At 44.7% G+C, this 19694-nt stretch overlaps 1 protein-coding gene across 1 annotated transcript in view; it reads right to left on the bottom strand.

The window, feature by feature from the left end:
* The window catches only part of DOCK2 (dedicator of cytokinesis 2), a 417518-nt gene that overhangs the window by 363048 nt on the left and 34776 nt on the right, over positions 1 to 19694 (bottom strand). Inside the window, exons 7-11 of the mRNA XM_082621317.1 lie at positions 15415 to 15550; positions 12655 to 12809; positions 8622 to 8703; positions 3052 to 3187; positions 880 to 955 (exon numbers count right to left, since the gene is read on the bottom strand). Of these exons, the coding sequence (XP_082477443.1) occupies positions 880 to 955; positions 3052 to 3187; positions 8622 to 8703; positions 12655 to 12809; positions 15415 to 15550 (585 nt within the window). The remainder of the gene's footprint in view (positions 1 to 879; positions 956 to 3051; positions 3188 to 8621; positions 8704 to 12654; positions 12810 to 15414; positions 15551 to 19694) is intronic.

Genomic DNA, 19694 nt, shown 5'->3' with positions numbered 1-19694 from the left:
ATCTCTTTGTTGTCTCCATAGTTTTGCCTTTTCCAGAATGTTAGTTATATAGTTGAAATCATACAGTATGTAGCCTTCTCAGATTGGCTTCTTTCACTTGTAATATACATTTAAGGTTCCTCCATGTCCTTTCGTGGCTTAATAGCTCATTTCTTCTTAGTTCTGAATGGTATTCCATTGTCTTGAATGTACCACGGTTTATTTATCCATTCACCTACTGAAGGACATCTTGGTTGCTTCCAAGTTTGGGCAATTATGAATAAAGCTGCTATAAACATTTGTGTGCAGGTTTTTGTGTGGACATGTTTTCAACTTCTTTGAGTAAATACCAAGAAGCATGATTGTTGGATCATATGGTAAGAGTATGTTTAATTTTATAAGAAACCAACAAACTGTCTTCCAAAGTAGCTGTACCATTTTGCATTCCCACCAGCAATGCGTAAGAATATCTGTTGCTCCACATCCTCACCAGGATTTTGGTGTTGTTAGTGTTCTGGATTTTGGCCACTCTGATGGGTATGTAGTAGTTATCTCATTGTTGTTTTAATTTGCATTTCCCTGATGACATTTGATGCGGAACATCTTTTCATGTGCTTATTTGCCATTTATATATCTACTTTGGTAAGGTGTCTGTTAAGGTCTTTGGCCCATTTTTAAATTGGGTTATTTTCTTATGGTTGATTTTTAATAGTTCTTTGTATAAGCTGCTTGGTTTTGAATGCCTCAGCACTGAGACCATCATTCTCAACCTGCCCTCCTCCTGGGGGGTCCTACCTGGGCTATCATCAACTCAGGGAATCAGTTCACCCTGCTTTTGTGTGGCCCTCAATCAGAAAGGATGTGGTTTCAGAGAATGGAAAGAAATGGGAAATCTCTCACGGGTGAAAAGGGATGAAGTGCTGCTTTTCTTCATCACTCTCTGCTTTCCCCTTGATGATGTCTGTTATATCCATAACTAGAAAGAAAAGAGAAATGAATTAATGGTTTAAGCCCTCTTGCTCCCAGGAAAGGGTAACAATGGGATGAGCTTGTAGGGCAGGAGGCTGGGACAGGAAAGCCTAAAAAGGCAAGCAAGCCAGCATGAGACAATACACAGACAGCAAGGGTTCATCACAGGCAACAACTGGCAAATGCCTCTGGGCAAACTGGGCTGGGAGGTCAACAGTCAGGGAAGCATCCAAGAACCCAGGGCTTGGCGGAGGCCAAAAGGAAAGAGTCAGAGCCGTGCTTATGGAATTAAGCGTATGGAATTAATTAGGTTTGGATCTGACCTATTTGTATTGGATGTTTACTGTGCTGACAAAACCCAAGCGCGGTGACTCCCTGTGGGATCTGAAGACTTATTCACCCTCTTTTCGTAAAGGTGCTCATATGCACAGACACGTTATCTGTGGATCCTTGAACCCTGCATTTACAGAGGGATCCTAGCTCCTCTGAAACTTCTCCTTAAATCAGCCACTGAAGGTCCATAAAAAACCAAGGTAAAGAACTCCTGCACTAGAGCAGGGATTATAGAAATGGGGGCGGGGGAGGAGCACTGAGACATGCTAGCCAAATAGAGCCAAAACCCTAGTAGCATGAAATTCCTCAAACACTCCAGGCCCCAGTCAGGGAGCCATTAAAACTGCTTGGGTAATAATCAACTAGTGATTGCATCTAGCACAAGAGAGGAGTTAGGGAACTGAGAGAAGGAGGGGAAACTGTTATTTGAACCTGACCAGCATCCATTCTCTCTGATGAACAGAACCCTGCTTGCCCATTCTCAGTGAGAACGATTTGGGTAGAACCATCTCCCTCTGGCTCCAGAGTTTTTCATACTGTAAATTCATTTGAGTTCCTGGATCCAGCTATGCCTGAAGCAATCTATTCCTAAACCTTTCAGTTACACCAGATTGCTGTCACCTGAAACCAAAAGAGAGAGCCAGCTACACTTGGAGACAAAGACACACTTTGCAGTAAGGCTGAAGGACCCTCACTGCCCTAACAGGGACATTGTGATGCCAGAAGTGTCCCTCATATAGAATCAGAGAATTTAGACCAAGTCATGGATCAACCAGGTCCAAGTCCCTCATTTTGCAGATAATGAAACTAAGGCCCTGGGGAATATGCTTGTCCAAGATCGCCTAGCTAGCTAGCTGGCAATAATGCTAAGTTGAAAGACCAGCTGGCTCAGTATAAGCTAACTTCTTCCGCTTCGCCACTTTGCAAGCAGTGCCAGGGGACTCACTGGACAGCCAGCTGGTTTGTGATAACAGAAGATCAGTGTGTCCTGAAGTGAGAAACCTGAAACACTCGGTTTAGATATGGTATACAAGGATTATAAATGGTACACAACTAAAATGTTATACTTTAATAAAAAGTAAAATTCGCATATCGAATTGCTATTTCCACAGGTATTTAAATTGTCTTTTAAGAAAACAAAATGTACTTCAGTTTAAATAAAGAAGGTTCCTTAACAGAAAATATATTGGGTAAATAATAGTGCAAGTGATAGTCAAATATAACAAAAACTGTAAAAGTGGGACAAGAATGATGAAGTCTTGGGAACCCCCAAGAGAGTTAAGGCTTGGAAAGGAACGTGGAGGTGACGTTGCTCTCAAGCAGCCTCATTCGGTTATGCCAGCTCTCCACATGTCCACTTCCAGCTGCAATTTATATGTGTGGTGGGTGACTCATTCTGTGTAACTGCATTTCCTGTCCTGGATATTTTTTTTTAAATGATTTGCTCCTCATAATTAGATCCCACCCATAGTGTTCTTCCTTTTTCACTGTGCTGGGGAGGGAAAGCACCGACTGCTCAGACTTCACTGTGGTCCCAGCGCTCTGCTCCAGACACGGGGATTCCATTATTCACCGTCTTCATCATAAATCTAGACTTAGTTACCAATTAGTTTGATTTAGTCACAAGAAATGTAGGTATTAGGGGTTGTCTGGCCTAAGTCTTTGAGGGGGGGAGGGCCAGGAGGAGAGCGAAAGAAAAACAATCTTCAAAATTCAGTCACATGAAGTGTGCACTCCAGTAACGGTTAGTGCTGTGTGGTGTATCATTACCTGCCACCCCAAAAGGCCGCCTCAGTCCCTGCGTGCATTTCTTTGTGTTCGTATCCTTAAGATCCATCTTCCCAACTCGGACTATTTGACAAATCAAGTAAATTTTATCCCTGTTGAGGTCTTTGTTTCCAAGATCCTGTAAGGCAGGAAACGAATAGTTACACATCACGTGTCTAATGAACAAAAAGTAGAAAAGCAAACTCAGTAATAGTAAATTCTGGGGGTGGGGGGAAGTTGGTGCTTAGCACTTAGCATACACGGACCAGTCATACAATTAGTCCTGGGAAAGGTGGAAAACAAAGCTATCACCCCCGTTTCACACATAAGAAAGGTGAGTTTTGGAAAGGAAACTGGGTGACAGGGCTCTGGCGTTCAAGCCTGATTCTTTCACCTCAAACTGATGGGAAGAGAAAGATAGAGGTACAGTATCATTTGTATAGGTAGCCGTCCCTATATACCAGCTGATGTATCCAAAAATAGCATTTGTTGCAAATGACTCCATCCACCTGGTCATTGCTCAGCACCTCTGAGGGAGAAGGCAAAAGGAGGAAGGAAAAATCCTAACCATCACCGTTTACTGAGCACCTAATGCATGTACATCACTCGGGGTTGGGTTGTTGTGACACCAAACAACCCCAATATCTCAGAGCTTCTAACACAACAGGGTTTATTTCCAGCTCAGGCTACTGGTCCAGTGCAGACGGGCGGGGGCTCCACTCACTCACTGTGGGCCCCTGGCTGATGGAGGATCTATCCTGTCACAATAGGTGCATTCACCGTCCCCAGCGCAGGGGAAGGTAACGGGGCAAATCACTCACTGACTCTTAAAGCTCCCACCCAGAAGAGAGGCATATCACTTCCGCTTCCATTTCAGTGGCCAAAGCAAGGGCCGCGGCCACACCTAACTGCAAGGGGGACAGGGAATTACACTCAACTGTGGGCTCAGGAGGAGGAACGCTGAAACCGTGAACTAGCTGACTTCTCAAGCCCTGTGCCCAGTGTCGCACACATCATCGTCTTAGCTGACCTTTCACAACACTCCAAAGTCCCATCACTAATACTATTACTGCAGTCCCATTTGACATATGGGGAAACTGAGACACAAAGAAGATAAGGGTCTTCCCCGAGGACACGACCTCAGTCCTTGCAGACACCGTCCGGTCACTCTGACCCCAAAGGCCATCAACCTAACCACCACAATACATTTCTTTCACCATCCAAAGGCACACAGGAGGGGAAACCACCTGGACTACCTCAGCATTCAAGTGCCCTGCTCAAATCTAAAAGCTTCAGTGTTCCTGGCACCCCCTTCCAGCTGAGATCAGCTGGAGAAGGGATGTCAAGGCATGTTGTTGGCATCAGAGCAGAGATCCCTGGGCCTGGCCTCACTAGAGAATAGTCGCTTCTCTTCTGAGTTAATCCTCACGCAGGCATAGGTACTGGGAGCGGCCCGTCAGCTGACATCAGAGCCAGGGCCTGGGTAAAGCAGCCATCCCCAGCCTCTCACTGTGGCTGGTGTGGGACGAAGAGGGAGGGGTGTGCGGAGTCTCTGGGAACAAGACATGGCCCCAAAGTGGTCCACACCTTCCTGCTTGGGGGTTTAGGTGTCAACGTGGACAGGCTATGCTGCCTAGTTGTCTGATCAAACACTAGTCTAGATGTTGCCGTGAGGTATTTTGTAGGTCTGATTAGCATCTACAATCAGTTAACTTTAAGTAAAGGGCACACCTTCCATAATGTAGGTGGGCCTCATCTAATCAGCTGAAGGTCTTAAGAACAGAACGCGAGGTTTCCCAGCGAAGAAGGAATTCTGCCTCCAGACTAGAGTATAGAAATCCTCCCTGAGTTTCCAGCCCTACAGATTTCAAACCTGTCAGCCCTCACAATCACGTGAGCCAAATCCTCACAACAAATCTACCTATTTACGTATCTTCCTGGTTCAACTTCCCTGGAGAATCTTCACTGATACAAGGGCTGTCCTTTCAAAGCTGGAGGAACGGACAGCTGCTTCTCCACTCTCCCGAGTCTCCCCACTGGGCAGGGAGAGAGGGAAGGGAGGGGAGAGGCGGCTTTCTGACCGAGGAAGCCCCTCCACTCATTTGCATTTCCCGCCTTGCCCAGCAGGCAGAGTTTGAGATCCCAATTGTCTCACATCCAGATGGTGGGACAGCCTCTTCTCCGGCCTGCCTGACTCCTCCCTCCAACCCACCCTGAAATCCCCCTGAAACTCATCTTTAGGAGCCATGTTCATCACTTCCTTTCTCTCCCCGCAACAATGTTAATAGCTCGCTATTTGCTACCCTGTTAGTGCTAGTTTTCCCCAGCTGACATGAAACGTCCTGGACAAAATATATTTCCAGCTGTCCTACCCCACGGATTCCCCACTATTCTCTGCATGCAAGTACTCTATTTTTGTCACAAAGATTCCTTTATTGTTCCACAAACACACAATGTTCACTTTCGACTCTAGATCTTTCTTCCTAAGCCCCCCACCTGTACCTCCACCTCTAAAGTTTACCCCTTATTCCTCTATATATCCAAATCCTTTCCATCCTTAACAGCTCAAGTCCTGCTTCCCTCACAACGACCTCCATCCCTAATTACTTCTCTCCTCCCATTAGGATTTTTTATATTTTTGAATTATCTATATTGGTATCTTTCAGAGGCATTCCAGAGACACAGAAGCCCTGCCTCCTGACAGGTTCCTTCCTAAATGTTATGGGATGAATTATGTCTCCCCCAAACTCATACGTTGACCCCTTCATGTCTCAGAATGTGACTGTACTTGGAGACAGGGCATTTACAGAGGTGATTAAGCTAAAATGAGGTCATTAGGGTAAGCTCTAATCCAGTATGACTCGTGTCCTGATAAGAAGAGGCGTTTAGGACACAGACACGCAGAAGGACGGTCACATGAACACACAAGGAGAAGGTGGCCATCTGCAAGCCAAGGAGAGAGGCCTCAGAAGAAATCAAATCTGCCAACACCTTGGTCTTGGACTTCCAGCTACTGGAACTGTGAGAAAATAAATTTCTATTGTTTAAGCCACCCCGTCTATGGTACTTTGTAATGACAGCTCTAGCAAATTAATACACTAGATAACCATTTAAGATTCCTAGGTAAGTCCTTTTTCCACTCCTCTTCTCTGAAAAATTTTCACTTGCTCAAAAGAAGACACCAGATCTTTAAGAGATTCCTCATCAGAGGCCCTTGGTACTAGAGAAGCTTATTGCTATGAGAGCAAGTAAAAATGCTTGAACATAGGTCATTCTCTGGAGAGTGTATAAACAGGCAATCTCAGAACTAGGCTTCAGTCTGCGGTGTCTCCCAATCATTCTCACTTGGGCCTCACAAAACTCAGACGTTTGGGGAAGCTGAGACACGAAACTTAAAACACGTGTGACCTGATTTAGTAATTCATTAGTGTTCCGTTTACTGTTCAGTCTTGTCCCCCATGTATTAGCAGCAACCCCCAAACTGGACAAAGTCTTAGGAAGCCTCGCGGTATATGCGCTTTCCTCTTACAGGGCCATGGAGGGTGAATGCTCATAAAGCAGAGAGAAGGGAAATCCACCATCAGCCCAACCCACATGCCAGCTCCTTGGGCTCTGCCTCCAAAGAGGCAACTAGGAAGTGCTGACATCCAGAGACAAGAGAAATGAGGCCAGCAAGGCATGTGCCTGCCAAGTCGTATCTCATATTTAACTTAAACATCACCTCAATGCCCAATTGAAAGTAATTCCCAGTCAAACACCATCACATCACCCTGTTTTAATTATCTGCATTGCATGCATTGCCTTCTGAGATCTCTCGTTTATTTACTCCTTTAATTATTTTCTGAATTCCCCCCATCACACCCTGAGGGCAGGAGCCTATCAGCTTACTCACTGCTGGATCCCCAGATACAGCACAGAGCTTACACACAGTAGGTGCTCATTGGGTGCTCTTGAATCAATAAAAGAAGCTAGAGCACCATGACATGCTTTGTCCTGAAATGAAGATTCCCATCATTTCAAGAGAAGGAAGTGTCAACCCATTAAGCCAGTCAACCAAGGCTCTCAAGTCCGTTTGCTGTGTGAAGAAGAGGTGGTGGCACAGGCAGAATTCCACAAAGGCAGGATCACACTCTCATTGTTCTTGAGCGACACCAATTTACTCATGACCTTTCCTGCACGCTTACATCATGAATGGGTTCTCTGCAAGATGAACCACTGATTGATTCCCTGTCCCTCTCCCTCTTGTGAAACATCTGTCTCTTGGTTTAATCAGGAAGCCCCGTGGGACTCTCCTATTTATCAAGAAAATAAATAGGCTCCTCCTTCTAACTAATAATAGACAAACGGCACTGAGGCACATTTATATATGCCAAGAAAACTTTGTCTAAGCAATTAGGATCTATGATCTTATTCCATGCCTCTAGCCCATTTTTCAGGAAATAAACAAAATAAATCAGCTGCACTCCAATCTAATTGTAACATAACAAAAGACATAGAACTTAATGGCCTGTAACTGGAAAATTATTGTGGGGCAAGGCAGGTTACTCCAGCATGTCAGTCACTCGGTAATGCCCAAACCCCTCCCTCGCTCCTCCTCTGTAATCTCCCTTGCTAACACAGGTGACACAGTGAAAAATCTCATAAACGCTCTTCTCCCCAGAGATGCTTGCAGAAAACACCAATATCCTCAGATATCTTAAGATCATACTCTGAACACAACTCGGTGAAAACAGAAGAGAGGGGTTTCTGCTGGAAATGATAACTCTTATCTCCTTCCTTCCACTGTTTCTCCTTTCTAGAACTAAAAAGCCAGTTCACTCTCAGAAATAAGTCATCTAGGGCTTCCCTGGTGGTGCAGTGGTTGAGAGTCCGCCTGCCGATGCAGGGGACACGGGTTCGTGCCCCGGTCTGGGAAGATCCCACATGCCGCGGAGCGGCTGGGCCCATGAGCCATGGCCGCTGAGCCTGCACGTCCGGAGCCTGTGCTCCGCAACAGAAGAGGCCACGACAGCGAGAGGCCCGCGTACCACAAAAAAAAAAAAAGAAAGAAATCATCCAAATAGCAATTGATTTCAACATTTCTGTGTTATGTCTTGCCTGGTAAGTATTGCTATTTAGAAGGATGATCCCAGGGAATCATAAGATCTTTAGTCATCTATGACTTAATTATGTTCAGAATGTCTAATTTACCAAGGCAGTCAATGTTCTAGGAAGGCCTTTTTTAATCTGATGTATTTTGGAAAGGTTTTTAGACGGTCTGAACCAAAGTCAGGAACTCAAGTTAACCATGAATTAACCAGAAAATCAGAGTAGCTGCTGTACCTAGTTCACCTCGACATTACTGCTGGAAGAGGTTTGTGCTTGTTTACACAGTGTTCTGCATTGTGTACACATGAGTGAGAAAGATAGGGAGCAAGGAGGAGATCCATCTTCCCAATAGCTTCCTTTTACAAAACGCCCAGAACACAGCTCTGCACCAAGGCCACGCTCCCTCCTGACCACCTGACCAGCCCCATCTCCAAGATCATGTCCGTGAGTATGGGATGTGGTACAAGAGGACAGTGCACACCTACCGTGAAGACCACCTTCAGGTTGTTGAGCATCTCGATCTCCTTTGGGAAGCCCCTGCTGCCCCATCGCACCAGGTAGTTCTCACTGTGGGAAGAGGGGTGGCAACCCATTACTGCTAGGGGTCTCAATATTCATAAGGTAAAAATATTCACCAAGCCTCTGCTATGCGCCGAACACCAGGCTGGCAACTGGGGACATGGGAGTGTCTGAGACAGGCTCTCCCTGTCTGTCCCTCCCTCCAGGAGATCACAGTCCCGTCAGGGAGACAGACGTTAGACAAGCAGGGGTAAGGAATTACTAACACTTGGTATTCACAACCTCTTTCCCTCCGCCAGCTAGTAAGCAAATTCTAACCCAGCTATCTAATGTTTTTGAAGAGCGGCAGCATTCTCTGTAGAGGTGATAAAGAGTGGCAGAAGTGAGAGGGAAAGGATGTTTGTACGTTTTGCTGGGCATTAAGAATGTATTTGTCCTTCCCACCCTATTCCCCTTTCAAGATCGAGTAAAGATTTGAATTATTCTAAATTATCCATTAGATGTCGGACTGTTTCCTTGAAGGAATGTCACACTGTGATGGCCCATAGAGGGCCTTAGCCATTATCTGAGATACACTTAAGTAATGATTTAAATGCAGTCGTGGCAACTATTTATATGCAATCATGCTACAAAGAAAAAGTTCAGGATGGTGTGAGAATGTATATCAGAAGAACCATGCCTAGCCTGGGTGGTTAGGGAAGTCTTTGCTGAGGATGTGACATGTAAATAAAGTTGGTCAGGAAAAAGAGAGTGGGAAAGGGAAATATGTCAGGCAAAGCAAACAGGCGTGCAAAGGCCCTGAGACAGGACGGAGCTTGATGCACCTAAAAAACAAATCCAAGGGGAAAATGGTAAGAGAAAAATCAGAAAGAGAGGCCAGCCCATGTAGGCTTTATAGGCCATTCAAGGATTTTGACTTGATCCTGATGGTAATGAGAACCCACTGACAGGTTTTATGAAAGGCAGACACACAGTTCTGACATCTGATCATTTATCAACACACATCTTCTAGCAATCATACACACACCCCTGTGCGGTTCATACTAGTCAGCCTAGCTGCATCGACAAGATCAGGAAATGTGGCATTCTTTAACTTAGGAGAAGCTTGGTATAGTTTGCTGAGTTGAGTCATTCAGTTTTCCATGCCATCCAGGAGCATAGAGTTGGTTCTAAATAAATGCCCGTTATCTTGAATCAGGATACAAACAAAATAAAACTCAAAAACCAAGTCAGCCCAAAAAAGGCATAATAAGAGAATTCAGCAAAGTTAAAGGGAATTGCCTGCTTTTTAGAGGTTTGTTCTCTCTGATGCCTTGTTTTTTTCTCTCCACTCACCCCTGGAAGACTATTAAAAGCAGTCTGAGCAAGGTTCAAGGGGGAAATAGAACTTACAATGGAAAGAAAACTGTCCCAGATTAACCAATGGTTAAAACTTAATCAAGTTAAATGTACTTTTTTTTTAGTGGAATTTTCAGCAAAATAACCAAGAAGCCTCCAAGGCTCCATCCCCAAAAAGATTTGTTTTAATTATTTTCCATTGGTTATTTCTGGACTGTCATAGTGAAATACCTGGGTATTTCCCAGGATCTTTAATCACATGTAGCATGTCCAGTAGAGAACTAGCCTGCTAGGTCTAAACACTAGGCACCAGCAATTTTCTTCTAGGGGAAAGAGAATCATAAATCAGAAAAGCAATTTAGAGGGCTGAGTTGGCCCCATCCATCTTTTCCCAGGAAGACCTGGGTGGTAAATCTGAAGGCCTACCTGGCACCAAGACAGGTAAGACCTCTTCCACATGACACCCTCCTCAGGGGAAGAAGGAGAACCATTCCAACTCTTTCTTGAGCTCCTTTTGGAAATTAGCCTTGCCACTGGCCTGATGCCTGAACTGCTTCTTTTCCATACTACCAAAATTTATCTTAAGTTTCCCAAACCAAATCTCTGCAGGCATCCATTGGAATCGGACCATCGTACATCCCAATACTGAAAGGCTGGTCCCAGCCAAATTCTCCCCAGCTCACATCTGGACCACACTGAGGATGCCCTAACTTGCCTGTGGCTCACTGTATGCACACGCTGGCTAGGGAAGGCAGGAATGGAGAAACTTGGTTTCTTAGGGAGAGAACAGCTACCCAGAGTCAGACCGACTTGGGGAGTGCTTCCAAGTTCCCCTGCCCCTTTCCCGTATCATGCCTCTTCTCTTCTTTCTTTGTTTTCTACTCTTTTTTTTCTGGCGGGGTTCTGCCCCTTTGTCCCCCTCCTCCTCAGCCCTCACTCTCCCGAGGGCTTCCCTGTGTCTCTGGCACTCTCAGAGGCATCACTCAGGCATGCCCCATCGAGCGCATCATTTGGTGTGGCGCATCGGGGAACAGAGCTGCCACCTCACTGATCCACTGCTTCCCTCCACAGGGCTGGTTCAGGCCATCCATCACTTAGATGAGCCAGCAGGCCAGGCACGCTTGTCAGTTCAGCCATGAGGAATCCTTGTGTTTTCTGAGAGGCAAGGAGTGCTTTCGGGATCTCTGTCACAGGTGCCTTGGAGCAGCTGACAGGGAACAGCAAGGGGCCTATGACACGCAGACCATCTCAAAGTGGGTTCTAAGGGAGCAGGAACACTTGTTCACAGCGTCTGCTGAGGCTTAGCCAGATGAGCTGGGCTGATTCTTTAAATTAGAGATTTAAGTTTGCTATAAAGAATAGCTTTCCACCGTAACAGTGCTAAGACCCTGGTGAGAACCACTGAGGATATTTGATACAACTCTTTCCTTGGTGACAGATTAAACTGGAAACTAGCTTATCTTTGGAGTCAGATGGACTTGGGTAGACAGCTCAGCTCTGCCATTTATAAATATATGTGCCTTTGAGCAAGTCACTTGACCTCTCTGAGCCTCATTTTCTCACCCAAATCACATAGAGTAATGATGATTATGTGAGATCACATACAGACCTCAGTTCCGTCTTCTTAGGTGGATAGCCCCTTCTATGTTTAATAAATGTCTCCAAGAGAGCCATTATTTTCTAAAGTGAATTTTATAATTCAGTAGGAACTATACATTATCTCCTTTAATCATCAATTCAAGCAAGGTAAGAAGATATCATTTTCTCCATAGAAGCAGAAGGATCATGCTCCAGCTCCACTGTACTGCGTTAACTGGGATCTCAAATACAGGACTACGTGTTGGCTCAGAACCCCACTGGAGGGGACAGGCAGTGGTCACCTGGGAGGAAGGATGGACTGAGCCACAGGCAGATGCCAGGGCTGGCAGTGGGGGCCAGAAGTACATCAAGGTCTTTCCTCTGGAGATTCCCAAACATGTTTTCCCTTCTTCGAGCTGAGGTACCTGGAAGTTCCCTTACTTTTTCCATTTTCAAGAACAATTAATTAAGATAGTAACAATGATAACCACTGCCACTTGGAGCACCATGTGCCAGGCCCTGTGCTTCCTGTGCTTTTTCCTATTAAAGTCTAACTAAAAGAAATGACCCCGTGAGGTTGACACTTACATTTTGCAAATGGGAAACTCAGGCTTAAGAAAGATTAACAATGTGCCCAAGGTTAAGAAAGAGTAAATGGTGGGGGCACGATGTGAACCCACGCAGATTCCAGAGCCCACACTCTTAGCCTGCTACTGCCATTGAGGACAGGGCGTTTTCACCATTCATTTCTTAACTCTCCTTTTAAAATAGGTATTTTTATTCTATTCAGTGCTACCTGTCTGAATCTTGTTATTTCTGGTTGTTTTCCAGTAATCAAAGAACTGTTTACAAAACCCTATGGTGTAACCATAACCCTACTCTGGGGAAAAAAAGTGGTGAAAGTAACATTCCCACCTGACTCCCACACCCTAAAAGAAGAAGTTATTTCCACATTCTCAGCTAGACTGTTTCTCTACTGGGTGGGAATTTCTCCACAAGTGATGGTGGAAGGAAAAGGCACTCTGAGCTCTGCCAACTCCAATCTCCCGAATACAAAGAAGTCAGGCAACGTTGAACACTTACCTTATGACCATTTGCTTGTTGGGGTCATAGAGGGACATGAAGAGCTCAGCGTCTTCCCCAATTCTGCACACAAAGTTTCTCACAAAGACATAGAGGCTGTGGGTAGGGGATGAGGAGATCCGGGAATACATTCCATAATCAGGCTGATCTTTTGACTGAGAGGTGGAAGGAAAAGGGAGGAAAATGGAGAAAATTAGCCCAGCACCACTCAGGACAACAGAAAGACGGCCCTGAATATTAAGAATCATATAAGTTTCAAGCCTAAAGATTTCAGCATTATATCCAGGCCTTCCACCAAAAGTTCCTGTTGTCTGAGCCAAGTCACTTTGACTCTCTTGGCCTTGATCTTGGGAAATAACACAAATGACCCAGACTTCCACATAAAGTTTAGTGTCATAAAAAGCACAAACTATAAAAGAAAAAAATGCTTAAACAGACTATATCAAAACTAAAAATTCTGCTTTTTGAAAGACACATTTAAGAAAATGAAAGGCCAGGTACACACCAGGAGAAAATTTATTTGCAAAACATGTATCTGATAAAGAATTTGTATCCAGAATATACAAAGAATTTTTACAACTCAATGACAAGAAAATCAACCCAGTGAAAATGGGCAAGGTATCTGAACAAACACTTCACAAAAAAAGATACAAATGGTAAAGGCCAGTAAGCACATGAAGAGATGCTCAAAATCGCTAGTCATTCAGGGACATTCAAAACAACAGTGAGATACCACTACACAACCACTAGAATGGCTAAAGTTAAAACACTGACAATATCAAGTGCTAACAAGAATGTAGAGGAACTGGCACTCCCATAGATTGCTGATGGGAATGCAAAATTGTACAGGCCTTTTGGGACATAGTATGTTGGTACCTGAAAAAGTTAAATATGTACTTATCATATGCTCCAACGATTATTATCCAGAAAGAATAAAATCATATGCCCACACAAAGATTTATATGAAAATGTTCATAGTGTTATTAGTTATAATAGCCCTGAATTAGAAACAACCCACATATTCAACAACTGATCAATGATACATACCACTGGCAACTGGTCAATGGTATAGCAACTCAGCAATGAAAAGGAAAAAACATTAATACATACAACAACACGAACTTCAAAAACAGCATGCTGAGTAAAAGTCAAACACAAAAACCATATGGGACTTTCCTGGTGGCGCAGCAGTTAAGAATCCGCCTGCCAATGCAGGGGATGCAGGTTCAAGCCCTGGTCCGGGAATAACCCACATGCCACAGAGCAACTAAGCCCATGCGCCACAACTACCAAGCCCACATGCCACAACTACTGAAGCCCATGCACCTAGAGCCCGTGCTCCACAACAAGAGAAGCCACCGCAATGAGAAGCCTGCACACCACATCAAAGAATAGCCCCCGCTCACCGGAAATAGAGAAAGCCCACATGCAGCAACGAAGACCCAACACAGCCAAAAATAAAAAATATATATAAAATAAATAAATAAACTTATAAAAAAAGACATATGATTCCATTTATATTAAATTCTAGAAAAGACAAAATATAGTCACAAAAGGGGTTGTCTGGGGCTTGGGACTGGGGAAGGGGGTTGACTGCAAAGGAACTCAAAGAAACTTTTAGGATCATGGAGCTATTCTATACCTTGATTGCAGTAGAGTCTGCCCAACACTATGTATTAATAAGATCCATTAGACTGTAATTTTATTTTATTTTATTTTATTATTTTTTTTTGCGGTACGTGGGCCTCTCACTGCTGCGGCCTCTCCCGTTACGGAGCACAGGCTCTGGACGCGTAGGCTCAGCAGCCATGGCTCACGGGCCTAGCTGCTCCGTGACAGGTGGGATCTTCCTGGACCGGGGCACAAACCCGTGTCCCCTACATTGGCAGGCAGACTCTCAACTACTGCACTACCAGGGAAGCCCTAGACTGTAATTTTAAATGAATTAATTTTATTGTATGAAAATCATATCTCAGTAGAGCTAAAAATAAAGTTGCTTTCAAACAATACACAGTGGATAAAATACTTTTTAAAAATATAAATCAGATTATGTTAACCTTGTAAAGATTATGTTTCCTTGGAATCTTTTATTGGCTTCTTACCACAGTTGGAGTAATATTTTAGCTCTTCCCCATGACCCTTAGGTCCTATGAGAACTGGCTCCTGCGACCTACCTCTGCAAAGCATTGCCTTCACTCTTCCACTGTTCATTATGGCCCATCCCTACTGACCTTTCTACTCCTTGAACATTCAGAACTCAGTCCTACCTCAGGGTCTTTGCATTTGCTGATCCCCCTGCATTGAACATCTTGTCCCCAGATCTTCCCAGGCCTGCTGCCTTCACATTATACAAGTGTCATCTCAGATGTCCCTCCTGGGAGAGGCCTTTCCTGATGGTACCTTTTAAAATAGCTCCTGATTCACGTAACACTAATTGATTGCCTTTTAGAAACTTATCGCCATCTGGAATTATTTACTTATTTACTTTTTGAACATTTCTTCTTTTTTCCTCTCTGGAATATAAAAGGTCCGTGAGAACAGGAAACTTGCCTGGCATTAAACCACCTGGGGGTTGGTTGTGGAATGAATCAAGATCCAAGTACAAAAACACAATAAAATGCATGTGGTTACTGATCATCTCAGGTCATAGGACAGATGTCCCTTTGAATAATATACAGTCTGGTTAATTAGCTTATTATTTTAAACTTATGATGTGCTAAAGCCTGCTTCACTTGGCCAAGCCTAGTTCACAAAGCTCACCATCTCTTCCTTGATACGCTCTGTGATTTTATCAGTCGCTTCTTCGTGTGCATGGAACAAGCTGATGACGCTGGTATTATCAGGGTCCAAGATATTTCCATCTTCATCTCTGACAATCAGATCAAGTTCAAGGATTCTGAAAAGCAAAAATGTGAGATGATAAATCAAGGGAGGCTGAAGCCTGTAGAACGTTGGTGAGAAGTTTCTACCAGAAAGCTCACCTGATTTCTGAGGATCATAGGCTCCCATAGCACAGCTCTATACAGACAGCCTTGTACACAGCTGGGAGTCACACTGATATAGCTCAGTCTTTCTGGGAGGTACTGTGGTAGTGTGTATTAAGAAAATTTTAATGTGTATTTCCTGTGATACTGAACTTAGGAAAACAACCACACTTGAACAAGGATGTGTGTTACATCAGCAAAGTGTTGAAAAAAACTAAAATGTCAGTCAAAGGGGGAATGGGTAAATAAACTGTCATCTGTAATGGAATTCTATGTAGTCAGGTTTTAAAAATATGATATAGTTTTGATTATGTTTAATGATATGTATTAGTGAAGAAAAAATCAAGCATGGAAAGATGCATACAGTGTTTGTTTGTTTGTTTGTTTGTTTGCGATACGCAGGCCTCTCACTGTCGTGGCCTCTTCTGTTGCGGAGCACAGGCTCCAGAGGCGCAGGCTCAGCGGCCATGGCTCATGGGCCCAGCCGCTCTGCAGCATGTGGGATCTTCCCAGACTGGGGGGCACGAACCCGTGTCCCCCGCATCGGCAGGCGGACTCTCAACCACTGCGCCACCAGGGAAGCCCCAATACAGTCTGTTTTAAGTAAAAAAAAAGCAAACAAAGAAACCAAGGCAGGTATGTTACCTGGGTGCATGTACAGAGAGAAAGGTATGGACAAATGCACCAAACTACCAACATGCGTGCCTGTAAGGAGAGGTAGGGCACTGGGACTAGGAGGGGTGGAGGGATCAAGGGAGAATTCTGCCTTATCTCTATTTGTTTAATGTTTATATAACATAACATAATATAGTATGATATATAATACATATGCAGAGAAGGTATTCACGTACCACTTATTCAATGATACCTTGAAAACAGTTGTTGGAGGAGAAATCTCAGATATATCCATTGTTACCCACAGTTTGCTCTTTAGCTCTGTGACTTCTAGGTCACAAGATTTTCCCTGTTTGGTATTGACTTGTTTCAACTGCATCTGCCATTCTGATTGGCATCAGTGACACTAGTAACAGCAAAATACTCACACGGCGCTTGCGATAAGCTGTACCTTAAGTTCTTCACACATATTAAGGCATTTAACTCTTGTAACAACGCTGCGAGGGAAGTACTATTAATACCTGCGTTTTACAGATGAAGAAAAGACAGGATAATTTACTCCAGGTCACATAGCTAGTAAAAAGCAATATGGCATCCTAGTCTGCACTCTTAACCTTTATGGTATACTTTCAAGATAGGAGGCTCTTAGAGGCAGCACTGGGTTTGTGGACAGGGGTTATGTTTGCACAGGTCCTAACCTGAAGCTGCTTTTGCATCTGATCTTGACATGGAGGACCTAAGTTGTCCATACAAAGAGGGGAGGGGGCGGTGGGCTGATGGAGACTCTGAGAGGAACAACGGTGGTCCTGTTTAGGCACCACTACCACCAAGCACCAGACAGGGTCAGGGCAGCAAGGACAGATGAAGGAGACTGCGTTTTCATCTCTTATTTGACAATTGGATTGAGAGGCACATCTCTCATGTCATCCAAATGCAAACAGAAGGGAGTCAAAGTTCACCCATTTGTCCACATTCATTAGGAAATTAACTTCCAACTAGATATGACTCATAATGTTGCACAGCCATGCTGCTGAATGGGCAACGCTAAGGGGGAATAAATGTATTCAACTAATGCTGAGCAGAGGCTCTCATGACCTGGGAAAAGACAAAGCATAGCCAATACGTAATTTAATGCCGAGATCTCTCTAGCTCCTTTCTCTTTGAAATTTATCAAAGTGGATTCAGTTCTAAAATGTATGAATAAAACATTCTCCCGGGTCCAGCTGTCTTGGGATTTGAAGGAATCATTTGAGGAGTCCTCACTGCTTGGATACCAAAGAGCTTGTCCATTACCAGTTTCATTTGAAACTTGGAAGCTTTAGTAGACAAGGGGCAGGATTGATGGGATTCCCATGACCCACCATCAGGAGAGGCTTCTTCCCAATAGGACAGCAAACCATTCATTTTGGAGAACTGAGCATTTTGACAGTTTCTCCTTAGAAGGTAACCCCACTGCTCTCTCTGTTCAAGAAAGTGATAAAATGAACCCACGACAAGGGCAGGGGAGGAAGTCCTCACTGTATGCCTTTTTCAAAAAAATAAAAAATGTTAAGGTGAAGAAAACAGAAATGGCTTTTTCTGTGGCTCCCCATCAGTCTCTGGACAAATCCGAACTTTTCCACCTGGCACTCAGGCCCTTGAGATTCCAGCCCGTCGACCTTCCTCTCCATATTCATGCTCATCTCTCAGCTCCTCTCAGCTTCTCTCTCTCTCTTCCTCTAAATTTCTTCACCTAATAATTCCTGTCAGTCTTGTGTGATGCAGGGCAGGTGTCACCCCCTGCCCTGTCTCCTCCCACCCTCTTGTTCATGCTTCCTCCTCTCATGAAATGCATGACTTCTTACTCAACTGTCTGTTTACTTCTCTTTCTCTTACTATTCCTCATAGTCCTCAGGAGGCAGTAGAATGCAGTGGTTAAGTGCTTGAACTCTGGAGCCAAGCGACCTGGTTCAAATTCCAGTGCATCTTGGGCAAAATGACCTAATCAGCCTGTGAGCCTCCATTTCCTCCTCTAAGAAATAGGGATGATAATAGTACCTGCCTCACAGAGTTGTCGGGAGACTTAACTGAGTTAATGCATGGAAAGTGCTTAAAACTGTGCCTGGCAGACAGTAAGCACTCAGAAAGTCATTATTAGTTCTCTTCGCTTGCCTTTCGTTGTTGTTGTTGCATAGAGAGGCTGTATTTTGTAAACGTCTGTGTCCTGAGGGCCTCTCGGGTGCTCGACAAAAGTTTAATGGCTGAAGGCAGGAATGGAATTTCTGGGGGAAGAAATAGGCTGATGCTGACCAGTCCTCCAAGACTCAGAGTCCTGTTTCCCTGACTCTCACAGCCTGAGGTTGATGGTCCTCATGCTGTTCCTGACACTCTGACCTGAAATCTGGCCTTCTGGTTTTCAGGAAGCTGCCTATCCTATATCAGAGCTCTGAGCCCCCGAGACACCAGGCCTATATTAATTTAAGGTGCACAAATCTCTCTCACTTCCAGCTGAAGTCGTCAGGGAAGTGAAGCAAGAAACAAGGGGCCCCTTAGCTCAGGGCCTCGGTCTCCGAGGATGTCTCTCACTTCCCCAAAGGACTGAAACTGAAAGCACGGTGCTGATCCAGGCGATGCTGTAGAGGGAGACTGATTTAGGGAGGATCCTCTTTCTCCTTTCACCACCATTCACCTACTGCATGCAGATCCTACGCCCAGCACATAGAAATGAATCTGCCTTAGAGGAGCTCCCAACACAGCATGGGAGACAGGCCAGTAAGGAGGTAATTACTGGTCAGGGTGCTAAGGGCCTACAAGAGTGCCTAACCCAGCCAGGGGGGTGGGGAGGAAATCAGGGAAGGCTTCCTAAGAGTGGTGACCATTTTTTCCATCCTTGGTCCTTATTGTCAGAAGCCCCCATGAGGAAACATCTGAAGGTCACAGATGCCATTACTGCAAAGCAGCTAAACGCCCTCAATTCCCACGTCCCAGCTGTGACCATGCTCAGCTAAAGATATCACTGTACCAATGGCAGCAACAGCTGCAGAGCAAACCCTTCCTGTCACTTTGGGATGATGAGCATGATAAGCAGATTTGGACTCGCCTGCCAGCTGCCAGCAGGGGAACCAGCAGAGGGACCGTGCTCCTGGGATGGGAAGCAGCCATAAGTTGGACTCACTGGCTTTCCTCTTTGGATCATCTTCCTAGTGCGTGTGACAAAGGCAAGGAAGCCTGGCTGCTAGGAAAATTTCTTTTTTTATTCCCACTTAATAGGCTCTTTCCACTTCCCCCTGAGGCCCTATGTTCCAGGCTTCTGACCCACTTTGCAGTCTTCTGAACATGCTATGTTTTCTCATGCACTCCCAGCCTCCCTTTTTCTAGAAACCTACTTAACACTTCTTTATCTTTCAAATTTTAACTCTGGTCACCTCCTCCAGGAAGCCTTCCTTGACTTCCTTCTCCAAA

The sequence above is a fragment of the Mesoplodon mirus genome (genome assembly GCF_964341445.2).
Source record: "Mesoplodon mirus genome assembly, chromosome: 5".
NCBI lineage: Eukaryota > Metazoa > Chordata > Mammalia > Artiodactyla > Ziphiidae > Mesoplodon > Mesoplodon mirus.
Note: the sequence above shows the minus strand (reverse complement) of the source record. Positions and strands in the feature narration are given on the sequence as shown.